The sequence below is a fragment of the Drosophila rhopaloa genome, unplaced genomic scaffold (genome assembly GCF_018152115.1).
Source record: "Drosophila rhopaloa isolate 14029-0021.01 unplaced genomic scaffold, ASM1815211v1 contig_3, whole genome shotgun sequence".
In the NCBI taxonomy this organism is placed as follows: domain Eukaryota; kingdom Metazoa; phylum Arthropoda; class Insecta; order Diptera; family Drosophilidae; genus Drosophila; species Drosophila rhopaloa.
The window spans coordinates 26,161,148-26,177,975 of record NW_025335123.1 but is presented as its reverse complement, the minus strand read 5'-3'; the positions used below and the strand labels follow the sequence as shown (position 1 = coordinate 26,177,975).

General features: G+C 48.1%; 1 protein-coding gene across 8 annotated transcripts in view; it reads left to right on the top strand.

Annotated features, from left to right (window-relative positions):
- Nucleotides 1–16,828, top strand: part of LOC108052935 (mucin-2) — a 107,442-nt gene that overhangs the window by 62,990 nt on the left and 27,624 nt on the right. For 2 of the 8 annotated variants that reach the window (XM_044461314.1, XM_044461315.1), the window contains exons 2-4: nt 4,325–4,438; nt 4,503–7,518; nt 7,612–9,579. The exons of 2 other annotated variants lie outside the window; for them this stretch is intronic. In XM_044461314.1, coding sequence (XP_044317249.1) covers nt 4,325–4,438; nt 4,503–7,518; nt 7,612–9,579 — 5,098 coding nt within the window. Of the gene's footprint in view, nt 1–1,756; nt 3,837–4,324; nt 4,439–4,502; nt 7,519–7,611; nt 9,580–9,652; nt 10,233–16,828 lie in introns of those variants that run through there. 4 more of the 8 variants (XM_017135485.2, XM_017135487.2, XM_017135484.2 and 1 more) reach the window with 4 other exon arrangements.

The window sequence follows — 16,828 nt, the reverse complement described above, 5'->3', positions numbered from 1 at the left end:
TTCGGAATGGGGAATGCAGTCGCAGGCCCGAACAGGTTTACAGTGGGCCCTATCAGCAGGACCCGACCAGACCCCGCCCTAAGTGCGATATACACACATCAACCGCAGGTCGTGGCTGACCGATAGGGGCCATAAATCAGGCCACGCTTAATCGGCCAGCTATAGGTTCGACACTATCCGAGCAGTTCTAGACCGAATCGGGGCAGCTGGGGCGTCTTAAGTGTGACACATGCTCAACAGGCTGCCAACCGAAGGACATGTTAGGGGGCTTCGTTGGATTGACGTTCACAACCCCAGCTAGGACACGAGCTCACGCACCCACATGTCTGGTTTCCAGGAATACTGCCCCAGACAAGGGGAGCATGTGACTTGACTGCTGCCATGGCAACTCTTAGCCCGACACTCAAGGTCACTGGGAGCCGCATGAAGTCGCCTTAAAGCACGACTGCCTCAAGGACATCCCACCCCTCGCACGCACTCACTCGAAGCCTGTTGCAACCTGTTGAAAACAGCTCGCCGGGAAAAAACCAAAAAGAAAAGCTAAACGCGAGAAAATCCTTCTGGCAGAGACATAGCACAAAAGATAAAGCTCCGGCAGAGGCAGCGACGTTGCCAGCATTTTGTGAGAGTTCTCCCTAATCTCTGCCCATGTGGGGACCCACCCTTCGCCGGACACTGGCTACAGGTGGTTTGCCTCGAGTGTGTGCCAGCTGTTGGTGTAATTAGGACGGACTTGTGTAACCATTCTGAGAATGACGTCTGCCACCAGTTAAGTCCAGGCTAAGCGCTCAAGGTCGGCTGCTGAAGTCCCGTCCGCTCCCACTTGTTACCTTTGACCTGGTCGCGGGGCAGCAGCCTTGAAAACGTTGCCTTCTTTTTTCGACATGCCTCATGCCGTGGAAATTTGTCAGTTGGCGCACTTTCACATGCTTTTTTCTAGCGCTTTCTTGGGAGCACTTTTTGATGGGTCACCCTTCCACCACCCCTCTGCCACCCAATTTTCCATCTCCTCGATAAGAGCAGAGAGAAAAACCTGACGTCGCTTTCGGCGTCGACGGCGTTGGCTGAAGGAAAAACGAAGACGACAGAATGAGAGTGAAAGTCTTGGCCACATGGGGACGAAGCCTTACGTAGTCACTCACACACCCACACGATAACGACGACGCAGCAGTCGACGCCAGCGGCGACGCGGGCAGCGGCAGCGGCGCCAATACCAGCACCAATACCAGTGCACGCCAGGCTCTTTTCGTTCTGTTCGTTCTTTTCGTCTCGTTTTCTTCACCATTTTTTCTTCACTTTTCCTTTACTTTTTTTGTTGCTATTGAGCTTTGCCTTGGCTGCGCTGCCGCTTCTGCTACTGTTTATTTTGGTCGCCGGATTTCCCCCACATTTCCCGCCCCCCCAAAAATCAGTTTTCGTCTTTTTGGCTGCTACTTTACTTGCTCCCCTCTGCAGTCAGCCAACTTTTCTTAGCTTTTTCTCTTTTGTGCTTGCCCATTTTTCCTTTTTTTTGATGTGTGGGAAAAGGGACACCAGCAGGGTTTCTCTTAAGCGTGTCGTCCTTTTGGAATAGTTATTCGCTTAAGAGACGCTTTCCAGGATCGTAATTGGTGGAATTGCTGAGTTGGTTTTTGTTAAAGCTTTTTGGTAGTTTACATTTCAGCTAAAAGCTCTTTGTGTGGGGTTGGGTGTGGGACTCCGCTTTCGCGGATCGCGATCATTAGTGAGGCAGTGGAGACAGTAACATGATTTATATTGCTGTCAAACTGTTTCGCATCTGAATTTGCTTAAAAGGTTTGAAAGTTTCGATCGGTAGTTTAGTTTCTAACCTGCAGTTTGAAGAACTCGTTGAATGCCGACCGACGCCGCAAAATGATCAATGAAACTTTTACTCTCTTGTGTGTCATGAAAACATTTCTCTACGTGCAATCTTCTAAACATGTCTTTGGCACATTCCATCGTAGACTTTTTACCGACCACTCTAGTACATATCTTATTCTGCAGTATTTGCAGATCATTATGTTTTTTCATCGCTTTCTATTAAGATGATTGCCCATCGATATCTCAATTAAAGACGTGTTTAAATCCAAAGAATTCAGGTCGACGCGGCGGCATATCAACAGGCGTCAATTGATTGCAACGAGCTTGTCCAACACCGATGACACGGAGATAGCTCGGGTTCCATGGAAGTACGGGAATCTCCGCCCGTTTGATTATCACGTAGCTTAAGTGCGCAGGCAGCCCAGTGCTCCAGATAGGGAGTTGTCTTGCGGAGCTCAACACAGCTGATTGGAGTCGGAGTCAAATTTAGCATGCTGATAGCTGTTTTTATCTGAGGACCACAGCCGGAAATGCAGTCCGTAACAGAGTCATTTTCTCACAAAGAAATCATAAGCTTACTGAAAAATCATGTCTAAAATCGAAACGAAGAATAATACATGCCTTTTCATCTTCACCGAAACATTTTAATCTTTCCAACGAAACGAAACATGCCCTTACAGTACATTTTCGAAGTGCCGTACTCAACTGATTCTGGTGTGCGTACATAAGCACGAATGTGCACTTTGACCGTGGGAATCAATGACCGAAATATTTTCTTAAGTGTCATTTTCTGCGGTAGCTTAGCTGACCAAAGTTGGCCTCAGAAAACAGGCATGCAATATTATTCTCATATGAAGAGAAAAAATCCAGCATTCCTGGCTCCTACATGCGGGAAACGTTCTCGATATTGTGTCATAGGCTATTTTTCTGCACGGTACGTGATCCGCCCAGAGCGCCGAACGTGTTGAATGACGCACCAACGAGCGAAGAATTTTTGGATGCGTAACTCCCACCGTACGTGGTACGTACGTACATACCACAAATATTTAAAGTGCCGAAAGTGGTTTTGGTTACATGACCTTGGGTATAATGTTCGGGACAGTCGATCGAAGCTGCGTGCGCCTGCAGATAGCGCTATGCTAAAATTGTTGCAGGTATCGGTTCCGCATTGGCCATATCCATTGATCACGTCTTAAACGGCAGATCACAGATTACTCAAGCAAGTTGAGAATGGAGGGAGCGGTAAATCTTCGACCCAACTCCGGTGCGGAAGCGCACGTCGCTCTCCGGTGCCCTAAGTGCAATTTAGTCATGCATCTTGGAGCGGTCGCGGTTGCGGCCGTGATAAGGGCGCTCCCCGGCGGAGAGTTTCTTCCGGTGCGCTGGCACGTGGAAAGAGCGCTCTGCAATTTGCTCACACCACCGTTAGCCGAGATTGGGCCCGCGTTGTTTTGGTCTCTTTCACGCGGCAGCCAATGACTCTGTACATAAATCACGCGGCGGTCAATCGGCATTCGAGTTATGCAACATTCTCGAAAGCGAGCGCACCCAGCGACCTTTTAAGCGCGTCTGCCCCGCTGTAAGCCATCACTGCCACTCCAGAGCTGACTGCGTTCTCAGCCAAGGTTCCACGAAACAGCAAGGGTACAAGCACCAGCCCTCCAAAGTCCGCCACATCAGATGACCCCAGGATCAGGACGAGAAATTAGTTCCAGTCAGTTAAGAGTCATCTGAAGTAGAGTGCCATCATGACGCACCGCCTCTGGTCGACGTGTATGGGTCTGCTGGCCCTGCTCTCCATTGCGACCAGTCGCTCAGTTCGCCAACTGCCGAGTGCATATCCGCCCATGCTGCCTGTCGGCTACTACGGGCAGTCGCACTATGCCTACCCGCCCTACGGTTATGGTTACCAGGCTCCACCGTTCGCGATCAATCCGCCAGGCGCTTACTACGACAACGTCTACGGCGTCTACAAGACCTACCCGGGCGGTGGATATCCCGTGCGGTTCGATTACGTGAGTGAATAAACCTACCATGAGTAATTTTTTTTTTGGAAACTTGATTTTAATCGTTATTTAATTTCAAGCTAGAATGAAAGAAAATTTCGACAGCCTGTAGTTTATATAACAAAGCATATATGTTTAATCTAAATGGTGTTTTTCGTGCAATTTTCAAAATTTCCGTATTTTAAAATAGTTACAAATTGCTATATTGACTCATTATGACTTATTATTTATCGATTTTGCTATGGGGTTGTCAAGAAAATAATACTTTTTGGTGTCGAAATGTCTTCTTCACTGTGTTGTAATCTTTTGAGGGAAATTAAAATACTACCTGTGCAAAATTAGTTAAACAAAAAAAATTGTATAATTGCATTTTAGAAAAATTCAAAACTGAGCTTCCACTTTTAATTGTTCTAAAATCTCAGTTACCTAACTTATAGTGAGTTCTAAACAAAGACTAGTATTAAATTTCGCAATATTTTTAATACTTTTTATTGAAGAATAATCGTTGCTCTCGGAACTACATTGGCATAAAGCCCCACCCTGATCAGCGGCAGTATTACTACGTCTGTAAGCCCAACTGTGTAATCTTTAGCAAGTGCCGCAACCTTGAGGTAAGTGTTGGCCGACCTTTAACCCACCAACCGATAAAACTTAACTGAGTTTCCTGTTTCGCAGAGTTTTAACTCGAGCAGTGGGCGTTGCGTGCAACACGTTCCACAGCACAGAACGGACCTCACGCTGCCACAGTGCCAGAAGGAGGGTCGATTCCCGCACCCCCACGACTGCAAGGTTTACTACAGGTGCGATAAAAACCGGACGCAGCCTTGGCTATTCGCCTGCCCCGACAGCACTATTTTCTCGCCGGTGGAGCACAAGTGCCTGCCCGGCGACCAGTGCCCATCGACGGAGATCTCGGACAGTGGCAGCTACATCCCTCAGAACTGCGAGATCAAGTTCCCCGAGTGCGCCGAAGAAGGCACCTTCCGCTCGCCGACAGACTGCGCCCTCTACTACACATGTCGATTGCAGGAAAGCGGTACCTATCTGCAGACGCGCTTTAAATGCCCCGGCAGCAACAGCTTTGACCTCGAGCGAAAGCTGTGTCGTCCCCGCAGTGAAGTCGACTGCTTGGACTATGTCCCTGGACCTGTTCCGTTACCCTTCAATGCCCCACAGGCATATTATCCACCCTACCCAGCTGCACCGCTCTTCGAAGAGGACTATTACGATACGGGTGCCAGGGAACAGCAGCCTAATGTTAAATCCGAAAAGCTACAGTTGGGGGAAGGATTCGAAAGACCCTCAGTAAAAATTGTCATTCTGCCCACCACGCCAGCGACCACGACAACTTCGAAGCCCACCGCTTATCCGGAATACCCCACGTATCCCCCGTACCCCTCATATAGGCACACTTCTCACCATCTTGAAAAAGAACCGTTAATGGAAAGGCTAGAGGTTGAGAAAAATGACGACTCGCGCAGATTTAAGCTGTCGGAGAACATAGTCATCATACCCACTACACCAGCACCTACAACTATCAAGAGTAAACTTTTAACGGATACCACCAAATATCATTATAAAAGATACACTTATGCACCAGCTAAAGATGAGACTCTGGATTTCAAAGCAGCTGTAAGAGACTTGCACCTATCGCAAAAAATTGTCATTTTGCCCACTACGACTAGCACAACTACGCCCAAACCAATAATTTCTACATGTCCCCACTTTTCGACGCCAAGTACAACTCCGAAATCGATCAAAACTACAGTAACAGATACCACTCAGAAATCCTCTACAGCTACTACCACAGGGAATACTGATAAACCTAAAACAAGTACCGAAAAACCTACCACGACGACTCCAAAAACATCAACAGTGTCAACAACTACTCAAAAGCCAAGAACGACTTCTCACAAAAGGTCTACTGTTACTACAACCACAAAAAAACCCATAACAAGTACTTCTAAACCTTCTACAATTACTAAAAAACCAACTACTACCACTCAAAAACTAACAACTATCAGGCCTAGAACCACTACCCAGACGAAAACGACAACTCGAAATAATACCACAACTCAAAAACCAACTACAATGACTTCAAAAACATCTACAGTAACTACGTCCCTTAAACCTACAAAAACAACTACAGTGACAACCACTACCGAAAAACCAACAACTCTGAAAACCTCTACAGTAACAACGACCAGTCCAAAATCAACAACTACTAGTCCAAAAACGGACACAACAAGTACAAGTACCCTTAAATCTACAACAACGACTCCGAAGACAACAACAGTGACAACTACTACCCAACAACCAATAACGACCACACTGAAAACTTCTCCAGTAACTACGACTACTCAAAAGCCAACAACTAAAAGCCCAAAATCGACAACCACGACTCAGAAATCAACAACGAATCCAAAAACACCTATAGTGACCACAACTACACAACAACCAATAACGACCACTCTGAAAACCTCTACAGTAACTACGACTACTCAAAAGCCAACAACTACTAGTCCAAAGACGACAACAACGACACAGAAATCAACAACGAGTTCAAAAGCACCTACAGTGACAACAACTACTCAAAAACCAATTACTCTGACAACTTCTACAGTAACTACGACCTCTCAAAAGCCAACGAATACTACCCATAAATCTACACAAACGACTCCGAAGATCTCAACAGTGACAACTACTACTCAAGAACCAATAACAACCACTCTTAAAACCTCTACAGTAACTACGACTACTCAGGAGCCAACAACTACTACGACACAGAAATCAACAACGAGTTCAAAAGCACCTACAGTGACAACAACTACTCAACAACCAATTACAACCACTCTGACACCCTCTACAGTAACTACGTCCTCTCAAAAGCCCACTACTTCTACCCTTAAACCTCCAAGAACGACTCCGAAGGCAACAACTACTAAGCAACAACCAAATACAAGCACTCTGAAAACCTCTACGGTAACTTCGACTACTCAAATGCCAACAGCTACTAGTCCAACAACGACAACAACGACACAGAAATCAACAACGAGTTCAAAAGCACCTACAGTGACAACAACTACTCAAAAACCAATAACTTTGATAACTTCTACAGTAACTACGACCTCTCAAAAGCCAACAACTACTACCCTTAAATCTACAACAACGACTCCGAAGATCCCAACAGAGACAACTACTTCTCAAAAACCAATAACGACCACTCTGAAGACGTCTACAGTAACTACAACAACTCAAAATCCAGAAACTACTAGTCCAAAGACGACAACAACGACACAGAAATCAACAACGAGTTCAAAAAAACCTACAGTGACAACTACTCAAAAACCAATAACGACCACTGTGACAACCTCTACAATAACTACGACGTCTCAAAAGCCAAAACCTACTACCACTAAACCTACAACAACGACTCCGAGGATCTCAACAGTGACAACTACTACTCAAAAACCAAAAACGACCACTCTGAACAGCTCTACAGTAACTACGACTACTAAAAAAATTACTAGTCCAAAGACGACAACAACGACACCGAAATCAACAACTACACAACAACCAGAAACGACCACTCTGAAAACCACTTCCGTAACTATTCTTACGCCAAACTCCACCACGACAGAGCTGACCACTAGTACTAGGCCGCACTGTCCCGATCCCGACTCCACCTCAGGTAAGTCACTCGTCCAAAAGCAGATTTTAATCCATTTTGAAAACCCTGAACACAAGCGGCACAGCACACCTAATATCCACACTTGAATTACAGATAAAAACACAAATCCTGCATGCACACAAGAACTCCAACCAGAAAAACAATTTCAAATACATTCACCACAAAATCCAGAAAGGCTTAATCACACACAAAACAACAAAGAATTAACTGGAAGAAGGAATATTTTAAGAGGGCGGGATGAGCCAGACTACATGGACGATGCACCATCTTCCGCGGAAGGGGAATCAGGGCAGGAGACGACAGTGAAGGCTCCAACCATGTCCACGCTGGCTGCGGCTCATCTGCTGCGAAAGCTGTTCCACGTAATCTCCACCACTCCACCGAGCAGGGAGCATGCTCCCAGTCAGCGTGCTATCAGACAGAGTCCGCCCGGCGTGACCCTTGCTCAGATGGCCAGGCACAACCTTGCCACCTCCAAGCCTTTCATCGCTCACTCCCTGCGGCTCTCCATCCAGCAGCTGACCTCCACCCAGAAGCGCTCTATCCAACCCAAAGCCCTCGTGGCTTTAAACCTAACTAAGAAGGAGTCGGATGACTCTGAGTACTACGACAGTGAGACATCTGAGCAGTACTCCGACGAAGAAAATAGAGTGCTGGCGAAAACCCAGCCAAAAGACATGTCCACCACAACTCTGGCCGCGGTGGTCCCGGTCCTGTCCTCGACTACTGAGCAGGAGCGTCATAAGACCAGTTCCTCACCAAGCCAGGGGAAAGCAGTTTCGTCTACTACAGCTCAGCCGTTGGAGTCGACGACTGACGACTTGGATTACAACTCTGGGGACTCTGAATATAGGAACGATGAGGCGCCGAGTGCTGAACCCGAATCCGAGAACCAGATTCCGGGCGAAGTCAAGAACCTGGAAGCAAGAAAGAGTTTTTTGCTGAGCCTCCTGAAAGAGCGATTGACTCGATCAGAAGCTAAGAAGCCATTGGCAACAACAGCTCCTTCTCAGACATCAAGTCCTAGCTCGACTACAAGTTCAAGCACGAGTACAACCACAAGGCCTGAAATAATTAAGAGTACGAGTACGCCATCACCCACAGAGTCGCCGACTGGGGGGGTACAGCTTCCAGCAAAAAACTCGATTCACCAAAGCCTGCAATACTATGATGACGATGACTATATGGAAGATGAATCAATCGACTTCTCTGAAGCCGCGAAAAAAGATCAGGGCACAGGCATAGTAGTCAAAAGTCCGCCAGCAGCCACAGCCAAGCGTCACATTTTTCTCCCACTGTCACAGCAGGCGATGGAAAATGAAATAGCAACGAGGAATAATGTGCAGTCGAAAGTACAGTTCAAAGAATTTGAAAGCAGGGCAATTAAGTTTCCCACTGGAAGTTCTCTTACGCGGTTACCAGGAACTGAGGGTGAAATCAGTCGGGTTCAAACCAAACCCTTTCATGACAAAGTTGGGCACTCTTCGAGGCTAACAGTTCCACCCACAATAGCTCCAACATCTAGTTCAATAAAAACAGCTACTGAATCATCTTTTCCCAAACTATCATCAACATCCACAGAAACATTGACGACACTACCAACAAGAATGCCACGAACTTTCACAGCCAGTCAAGCAGTAAGAGAAGCAGAAAAGCCAAAAACAAAGTTAATCTCGCAAAGTAAATTAGAAATAATCACACCGACAACACCAAAAACCCTTTCAACTCCAAGCGTAGTAGAAACAATCACAACATTAACAGCAAAAGTTCCTTCTGCAACCGCCACAGTGCGCCGGGAAATGCTGTCAGTAAACAGCAGGCCTTGGTTGCTGGCGTCCCGCAACCAAACCGTTCACATAACACCCATATCCACCATCGCAGCACGAGCGCTAAACAACCCAGTGAACCAAGTTAACCGTTCGTTCAACCCACTAGTTTCCACCCCCACGGACTATTCCACCGAGAAGGTGCCGCAGCTCATCGTAAAGGTGTACGAGCCCATTGACCTGAAAATCGTCTTCTGCCCGAAGTCCTGCGATCAGAACCACGACCATAAATACGGTAGGTCCTGCTTACATACTTATCCCCACTTATTGCCCCCGATCCTGACCCATTGCCTCTAACTCGACCACAGACCCAGCTGATAATTATAAGAAGTCAAACTGCTCTGGATCCTGCGACGAGGAGGAGGAGCGGGTGCACAAACATGTTGACATCCAGTGGAAGCCACTGGAAATGACCGATATCGCTAGCTTCCGCAACGCAGCATAGAAATGCGACGACATTTTACATCCAACCACAAAACTCACGTAGTGCGATTACTTTAACCTTATACCTAACCTAAATAAATATTTTTAAATCAACGTCTTGGTCGATTGACAAATGGCTTAGCGAACAGCGTATATTGACCACCAAAGAGGCTTCCGACCCGCGCGGACTGTTCTCCATACCTTGTCCAACGTCCCGGGTGGCAATGGGAGGCACCGATGATGGTGTGGAGTGGACACCGTTAAAAGAAACAGTGGAAAACGCGCGGAGTCGGCCGCCAAAAGAAGCAGGCAGAGTGCATACAAAAAGTTACACGCCAAAAGGAAAGAAAAACGCGTTGCCATGTCGAACGTCCTTCAGTCTGGGTGGATTGGGATGGGGCTGTGGCTGTGGATGTGGTCGTGGCCGGTGGTTTCGTCCAGCACGCTGCCTGCATGTGTCCAAAAGTAAGTGCCACCTGTTGGCGCCGGCTGCCGACTGGGCCAACAAAAGAAATAAGTCCCTAACACAATCACGAACAACAACAATAAGACCAAGCCACAGTTTGGCCAACATGCACCACCCACCACGAAAAGGCGGGGACCACCCACATACGAGTGGGGACCTGGGCACCAGGCGTCCAGTAGCGATAGCAAATGTCCGCGAATTCCTGAAGCGTGTGGGATCCGTTTTGTGTATGCGTTAAGCAAAAGAAAAGCGCGGTGCAAGTGCAGACAACGGTTAGGGGAGCCATTGTTTTTGCGTAAACTGCATGGCTGTGCTTTTTTTATCCTCGAGCATTTCACTTTTGTTTTGTTTTCATTGACACACAATTCGAACATCGCCGGGGTGGCAAATAGACCAGAGTGTCAAATGATGGCCCCTCCTCCTACACACTCTACCCCCTACTCTCCAACCCCCTACAGCCAATCTAAGCACCAGTGGCATCAGCGTTTCTGCGCCGGCTTTTGGGCGATTTACAGTTATGCGTGCTACAAATCGGCATCAAACGCGCTTAGCAGTCATCATCATGCTGCTGCCGTTGATGCCGATGCCCTGCACAAATCTCCAGTTGGCCATGAATTATTCAGCAGTTCAACAGTTGGCCCCTTCCCTTTCCATTCCCCCTAACTATGGCGCACAATTTGCAATTTTCATGTAGCATGTTGTCTTGGAATTGACTTTGCCCCGCCCCTGTTACTGCCACTGCCAAGCACACATGCTCCTTGTGCAAATCCTTTTTATGCCCGCATAATATAGTTCGCACGCATTGCTTGTGACTGCGAAGGGAGGCTCTGAACCGAGGACGTCACATTTGGCACACGATGCGCGCGTCATTCAATTCCATTTCCATTCCCATTTACCCGACCTTGTGAATCCGCGACACTCTGGCATTTCTACATTTCCATTTGCAGCGCGCGCCATTCCGAAAGCCATATAACCAAGTTCAATTACCTGTTACAGCCGTTAGATGAATTTCTATGGCCAGTACATGTCCCGACTAGTTGAATACAGTTCTCAGCCTGCAGCCCTCCAGTATCCAGTACCCAGTTCGCAGCTTCATGGGTCTTGAGAAGGTGTGGGTGGGAGTTGCGAGTGTGTGCCTTTTTTGAATATTTGAAATGTTTTTGTTTGCGCCACGCCAACAACTTCGACAACATCGACGATGGCTGAAAGTTGGAACTCGGCGAGATGGGGGAAGTAGACGTGGAGGTGGAAGAATAACGACACACTTTGGCACGCATTTGTGATAAACATAAATGAGCTTAGAAATGAACCCCGCAGGATAAGGCGCACACGCCCACACACACATGCATAGTGTTAGGAGTGGGCGGGTGGAGAGTGTGTGGCTTTGCGGACGAGCGTATGTCAGGGGGTCGAACTCGGAATCGGGAGAAGATATTGACTGCATACAGTAGACATCAAGTATCAGGCCAAACAGAGCACATTATACAAATGATACGACATTAGATAAGCCTAAGTGCAAATTGGCTTACAAACCGGGATTTGTGTTCGCTGTTTTCCGCCTTTGGCGCTTTTGTTCTATACGGCTTAGCCTGGATCCGTATCCGGATCCGGATGCGGATTCAGGGCTCCTTTGCATGTCGCAGCTGCCCCGGCTCATCACATATGCATGAGGCCATGGGTTCGGGCAGGGGGCAGGGGGAAGGGGAGAGGGGCAGGATCCACCGTGACAGATTGATAGTGCTCTTCCGTCGGAGAAGAGTTCGAGAGTCCATTTGCCATCTGCCGTCTCCCATCGACTTCATCTCGGACTGAGCTCATCTTACGGCTGTCATTGCTTTTTAGTACCTCCGTACAGTATCAGCGGGCTCCACTAATGAGTATCGAATGGGGGCTCCACCACCAGTAGCACTTTATGAATGGTGGTGGTGGAGCCAGTGGGAGTTGGTAACTGGTATTTGGGTCGACTTCGTTATGCTTTCTTTTTAGCCACCCGAGCAGACCGAGTCGTGTGCTGCCTCGGCACAAAAAACCCCAAAGAATCGCTGTGCATCGTGTGCGCAAAAAGGAGCAACAGCAGCCGCACAGGGTCGAGTCGGCGGAAAACAAAGCCAAACCGAGAAGAGTTTGGCTAGTGGGTTCGGACATGTGGCACACTCTGTGTGAGGAGCAAAAAAAACTGCCAAAAAATTCGTCCTTGATTCGTTGCAGTTTCTTTTTGGCGAGATCGGTCTGGTCTGGCCGGGTTCGAGTGTCGTGCGAGCTGTGAGTTTTCTAAAACGAAAGCAAAAAGATACACACATATGGATGCGGATGCAAAGTGGGAGTGGAATGGGATGTTGGCCGTGGCCCCGGCAAGGACATGCGGCAGTCGACTGGAGATGGGGTCGAGGACTGGGGCTTCGAGTTCGTCGTCATGAATGAAACTCTCTGTTTGCCTCCGTGTGTGGGGCGGTGTGTAAAGGGTGGAGAAGTCGTGTTTGTTGCTTGTCTTTCGCTATCGTTGCATACTTTTTGGCTAGCGACGTACTCTGATTGCTTTTGGCTTTTGCCACCAGTGCAGTCACTTTTTGTGTGTCACATTGGCGTGGTGCTCCTTTTGCACATTCAGCTCCTTTTGCTCCTTTCCTTGCCATTTCTTTCCTCCTTTTTGGTTGGCTCAGTGGGGCAGGAACTCGTTTAGCCGATTTTTTCATTTGATTTCGCATCGCTGGCTTCGCTCTGGCTTGCTTTGCTCCACTTGGCCATAGGGATGGGGCTTTGTGTCCAGATTTCGTGGGCGAGTGCATCGGCTGGCGTGCTTCAGCGACCGCTTTGTGTGCCTCCCTTGCAGGCGGCTCATAAACGGCAACAATTTGCAACTCATCGTTGAGTGCACCGGACTTGCACCCGTGCGGGCCAAGTGGCTCCCAAGTGGCCTGCGAAAAGCTCTTCAAGCGTGTCGCGTCAAAATCGGATTCGAGAGGCAGCGGCCGGATTCGGACCCGTATCTTGACCTCGCCCGGATCGCCCCTGCGATGCCCCTGCACCCCCCTGACTTGTGCTGCGTGGCCATTCAGGCATTTGCCGCGTTTCGTTCATATGCAATCGTATTAAGGCTGTCCTTATTATTTATTGACTTAATTGATTTTAAATATGCATAAAGCCGCGGTCCATCCAATATTTGTCTTTGGCTGCAAAGCGCAAAGGTGGCAGTGGCTTTCAATTAGCGGGCCCAAACACGGCATCAGCATTACCCGGGCGGGGCTCTCGGACATCGCCCGGACTGAAAAAGGGACCCTCTCGGTGATGGCGCTGGTTTTTAATTTGCTGTTTGCATTATCCGATATACATTTTTATTTCGCTTTTTCCCCAGCCCACGCACTGCAAATATTTTCGTTTCTTTGATGCAATTTCGCTAGTTTTCCACATGCCTGATGGCAGTAGCGGGGCTAAGGGATATTGCCACTTTGTTGATTAAACATTAATTTTGCCTCGCAAATGCATTATGCGCATCGATTGCCCAGCCGCTCCCCGGGAAGCTGGAAGGGGGCGGCAGGGTAAACGAGCCGATGTCAGCGACTTGCAGTACTCCAGTGCCCTCCCAATCGACTTCTGCCCAATCCTGGACAGTTCGAATTTTCCCATTCTAATGTGGAGTCACTTAAGTGCTTAAAAGTATGATTCTATAGTTCACCTCCGCCGGCTATGAGACTTAAGTTGTTACTAAATTTTTAAGCACGGATAACCAAGAAAAGTCGGACTTTTGGAGAATCCTCAGAGTCCCGTACATTGGCTCGCCAGGTAGTTCGGACATTTTTGTGAGCTCCATCTTGTATTTTTTACGCTAATAGTTTCGTCCGGAGTTGCACGTTGACAATCGTTCCTCCTCTTGCTTCTGGCTTGCTTGCTTTTAATGCAAACTTTTTATTTTATTGAAGCATTAAAACGCATTTTTTAGCACCGAATCGCAATATTGACGATGGGCGGTGTCAGCCAAACTCTTCAGTCTAGCCAAGGTCCAGAAAGCCAAGTTGCCAGCTTCCATCTGCCGGAAAAGGTGGACAGGGGCAGGGCAGGGGTGGGCAGGGACAGGCCGAAAGAGCGGTTGATGGTCCATTAAAGACAAAGATTTTTGAAAAATTACTACATTCACTTTACAGGCCATGCCGAAAGGGGCGGTATACAACTAGAAATGGCGAAGGTCGCCACAGGCGAACAACAAAGTTGTAAAAATTGTTTCGTTTTTAAGCCATGGAATGCGCTGGCTGGGCTGGTTGGGCTGGCTGTGCTGTTGCGGCGATAAACTACCGTAAGTTTAACAGCGGCGCATAAACTGCAGCAGCAGCCATCCCCGCCCCCCGCCAGATTCCTTCGCTTTGCCATTAGCAATAAAAAGGGGGAGAGAGCACGCGGATGTGGGATCTACATGGTGGGGGATGGTACCTCAGTCGAAGATTGAGTTATGTGGGTTTCGACTTTGTTTGTTGCCGAGCTGGGGGATTGTTGGGATGGTGGGCGAAGGACGGAGGACGGAGGAGCGCGCGCTGTTTCGGCAATATAATGGTAATAACCGAATCGTTACAATCGCGCTCAGCTCCGCTCAGTTTTAGTTGCCGTTAGAATGTACACACACACACACACACACCGAGGAATGGGGGTGTGCGGCAGTTGCAGGTCATGAATTTGCCATTTTACAGCCATCGTATTTTTTTTCTCCCATTCATTTATTCATTCATCCTGCCGGATTCATCATCCCTTGCCTTGGCGTTGCCTAAGCTCTTATCCTTGGAGCTGATTTTCGGGGGGTGGCGGGGATATCTCCCCTAGAAATAATAACGCTTAAACTTTTTAGTGTTGTCATTAAATTCCTCGTGTAAGTTGCCAAACGGGGTTGATGGAGCTGGAGGGGGTGGGATTCTTCTGAGCCGCTGTCTTCGGTTTGTTTTTGTGTGTATTTTGTTACTGTTTTTATTTAACATTTTAATGTCGCCTCAGCCGACGTCTTGGGGTTGGACCGACCACCCCGAACACTAACGCCACCCCTTAGCCAGCACATCTGCAGGTCTATAAATTTCGATATTTACTTTTTATATTGCAAAAATTTTTCTGCTGACGGAATTACGGAAATTAAAAACGAAATGAGGCTGAACAGGGCCGCGTGGGAGCGGGAGGGGTTTGGGTTGTGGACGTGGACGTGGACGTGGACGGGGACGGGGTGAGATGTCAGCGCTCATGCGCGCCCGCCCGCTGCTGACATTTAAAGTCCCCCGCCATCCTTGCTTACCCCTTGTCCGATGCTACTTTAGTCATAAAAGAAGCATTATTCAGTGCACTTTTTAATATCCCGCACGGTTTTAACTTGCTCTCCACCCGACCTCCCGTCCGCTCCCTGCTCCATGAGGAGGGACTGTCTTCTTCCTCACACTTCATCGTAAAGTTTAGAAACTTTGTAATGGCTAAGGGCTTTTCCAGATATATCATGCCTGGCAAGGGTGGCCAGGGTTTATCGAAACTGGTCTGGATTGGCAGATTCCTTATTATTTGCTCTAAATATCACGTGACGGCTAGGTGAAATGAAATATGGTCAATTGGAGCCCCATCCACACGCACACAAACAGTTTAATAGCTAATCAACAGGCGGTAGGGCAACCCGAATACCTAGCGAGTGGAGTCATCTAATTTTCTAAATTGATGCCTTTCTCGCATAGTTGTAAACTGGGAAATGTGAATAATGGTCGGGCGGCAAACGGCATACCCTGCTGAATGCTGCACTTTTCCTGCCGACTGTACTTTGATTTTATTTTTACGCCGCGTCATAAATTTTTTAGATGAGTTTTTTAATCGAAATTGTTCGAAATGACTTAGGTGCGCATAAAATGTCTCTCTCGAGAGCGGTTCACTGGCAGGGGAGCGGGCGTTGGGTGAACAGAAAGCGCTTTGCGAATAAATTGCCGGCTGATTTCTTTGGGCCTGTCGCTGCGCTCTTTTTATAGGGCTTATAAAAAGAATATTTTTAATAGCGCATAAAAACTGTTTGTTAGTTCCACGAGTGCCCAGGGGGAGGCCAGAATCCAGTGGGCGGGGTAGTAGGAAGTAGGGTTAGGGGAGGGCGTGGGAGGGTTGCTTTGCGGAAGCACTAAGCAGGCGCCTAGTCGACCAGCCGCTTGCCAGGTGAGATCCAATCCGGCCAATAGGATTCACTCCGGATCGGGATGCGGATGTGGTCCGCCCTTAATTTTTTCTGACTAACGGTAGCAGCAGGACTCGTAAATGTTGCCGAAAACTTTGAACTTGATGGTTTTCCAGACTCCTCCTTCTCATCCGCTTACGCTTTCTTTTACGGCGGTGCCGTTTGCTGGCGTGCCCCCGCATCTCATGTGGTCATGAGCGAGCCGCGCTTGCAGCTCCGCCAAACCACATAAAAAGATACATTTGGCAGGCACCCAAACGACGCATAAAACGCGTTACTTTCATCCATGAGCGACGTTGATGGGCTCATAAATGCCGCGAATGTGCATGAAACGCGTATTTTTCTACTTTTTGATGATTTTGAAATTTTGTATGCGTTGAGTGCCGTTAAGTGTGTGGCACTGCCGCTGGTGGTAGTGTCACCCAC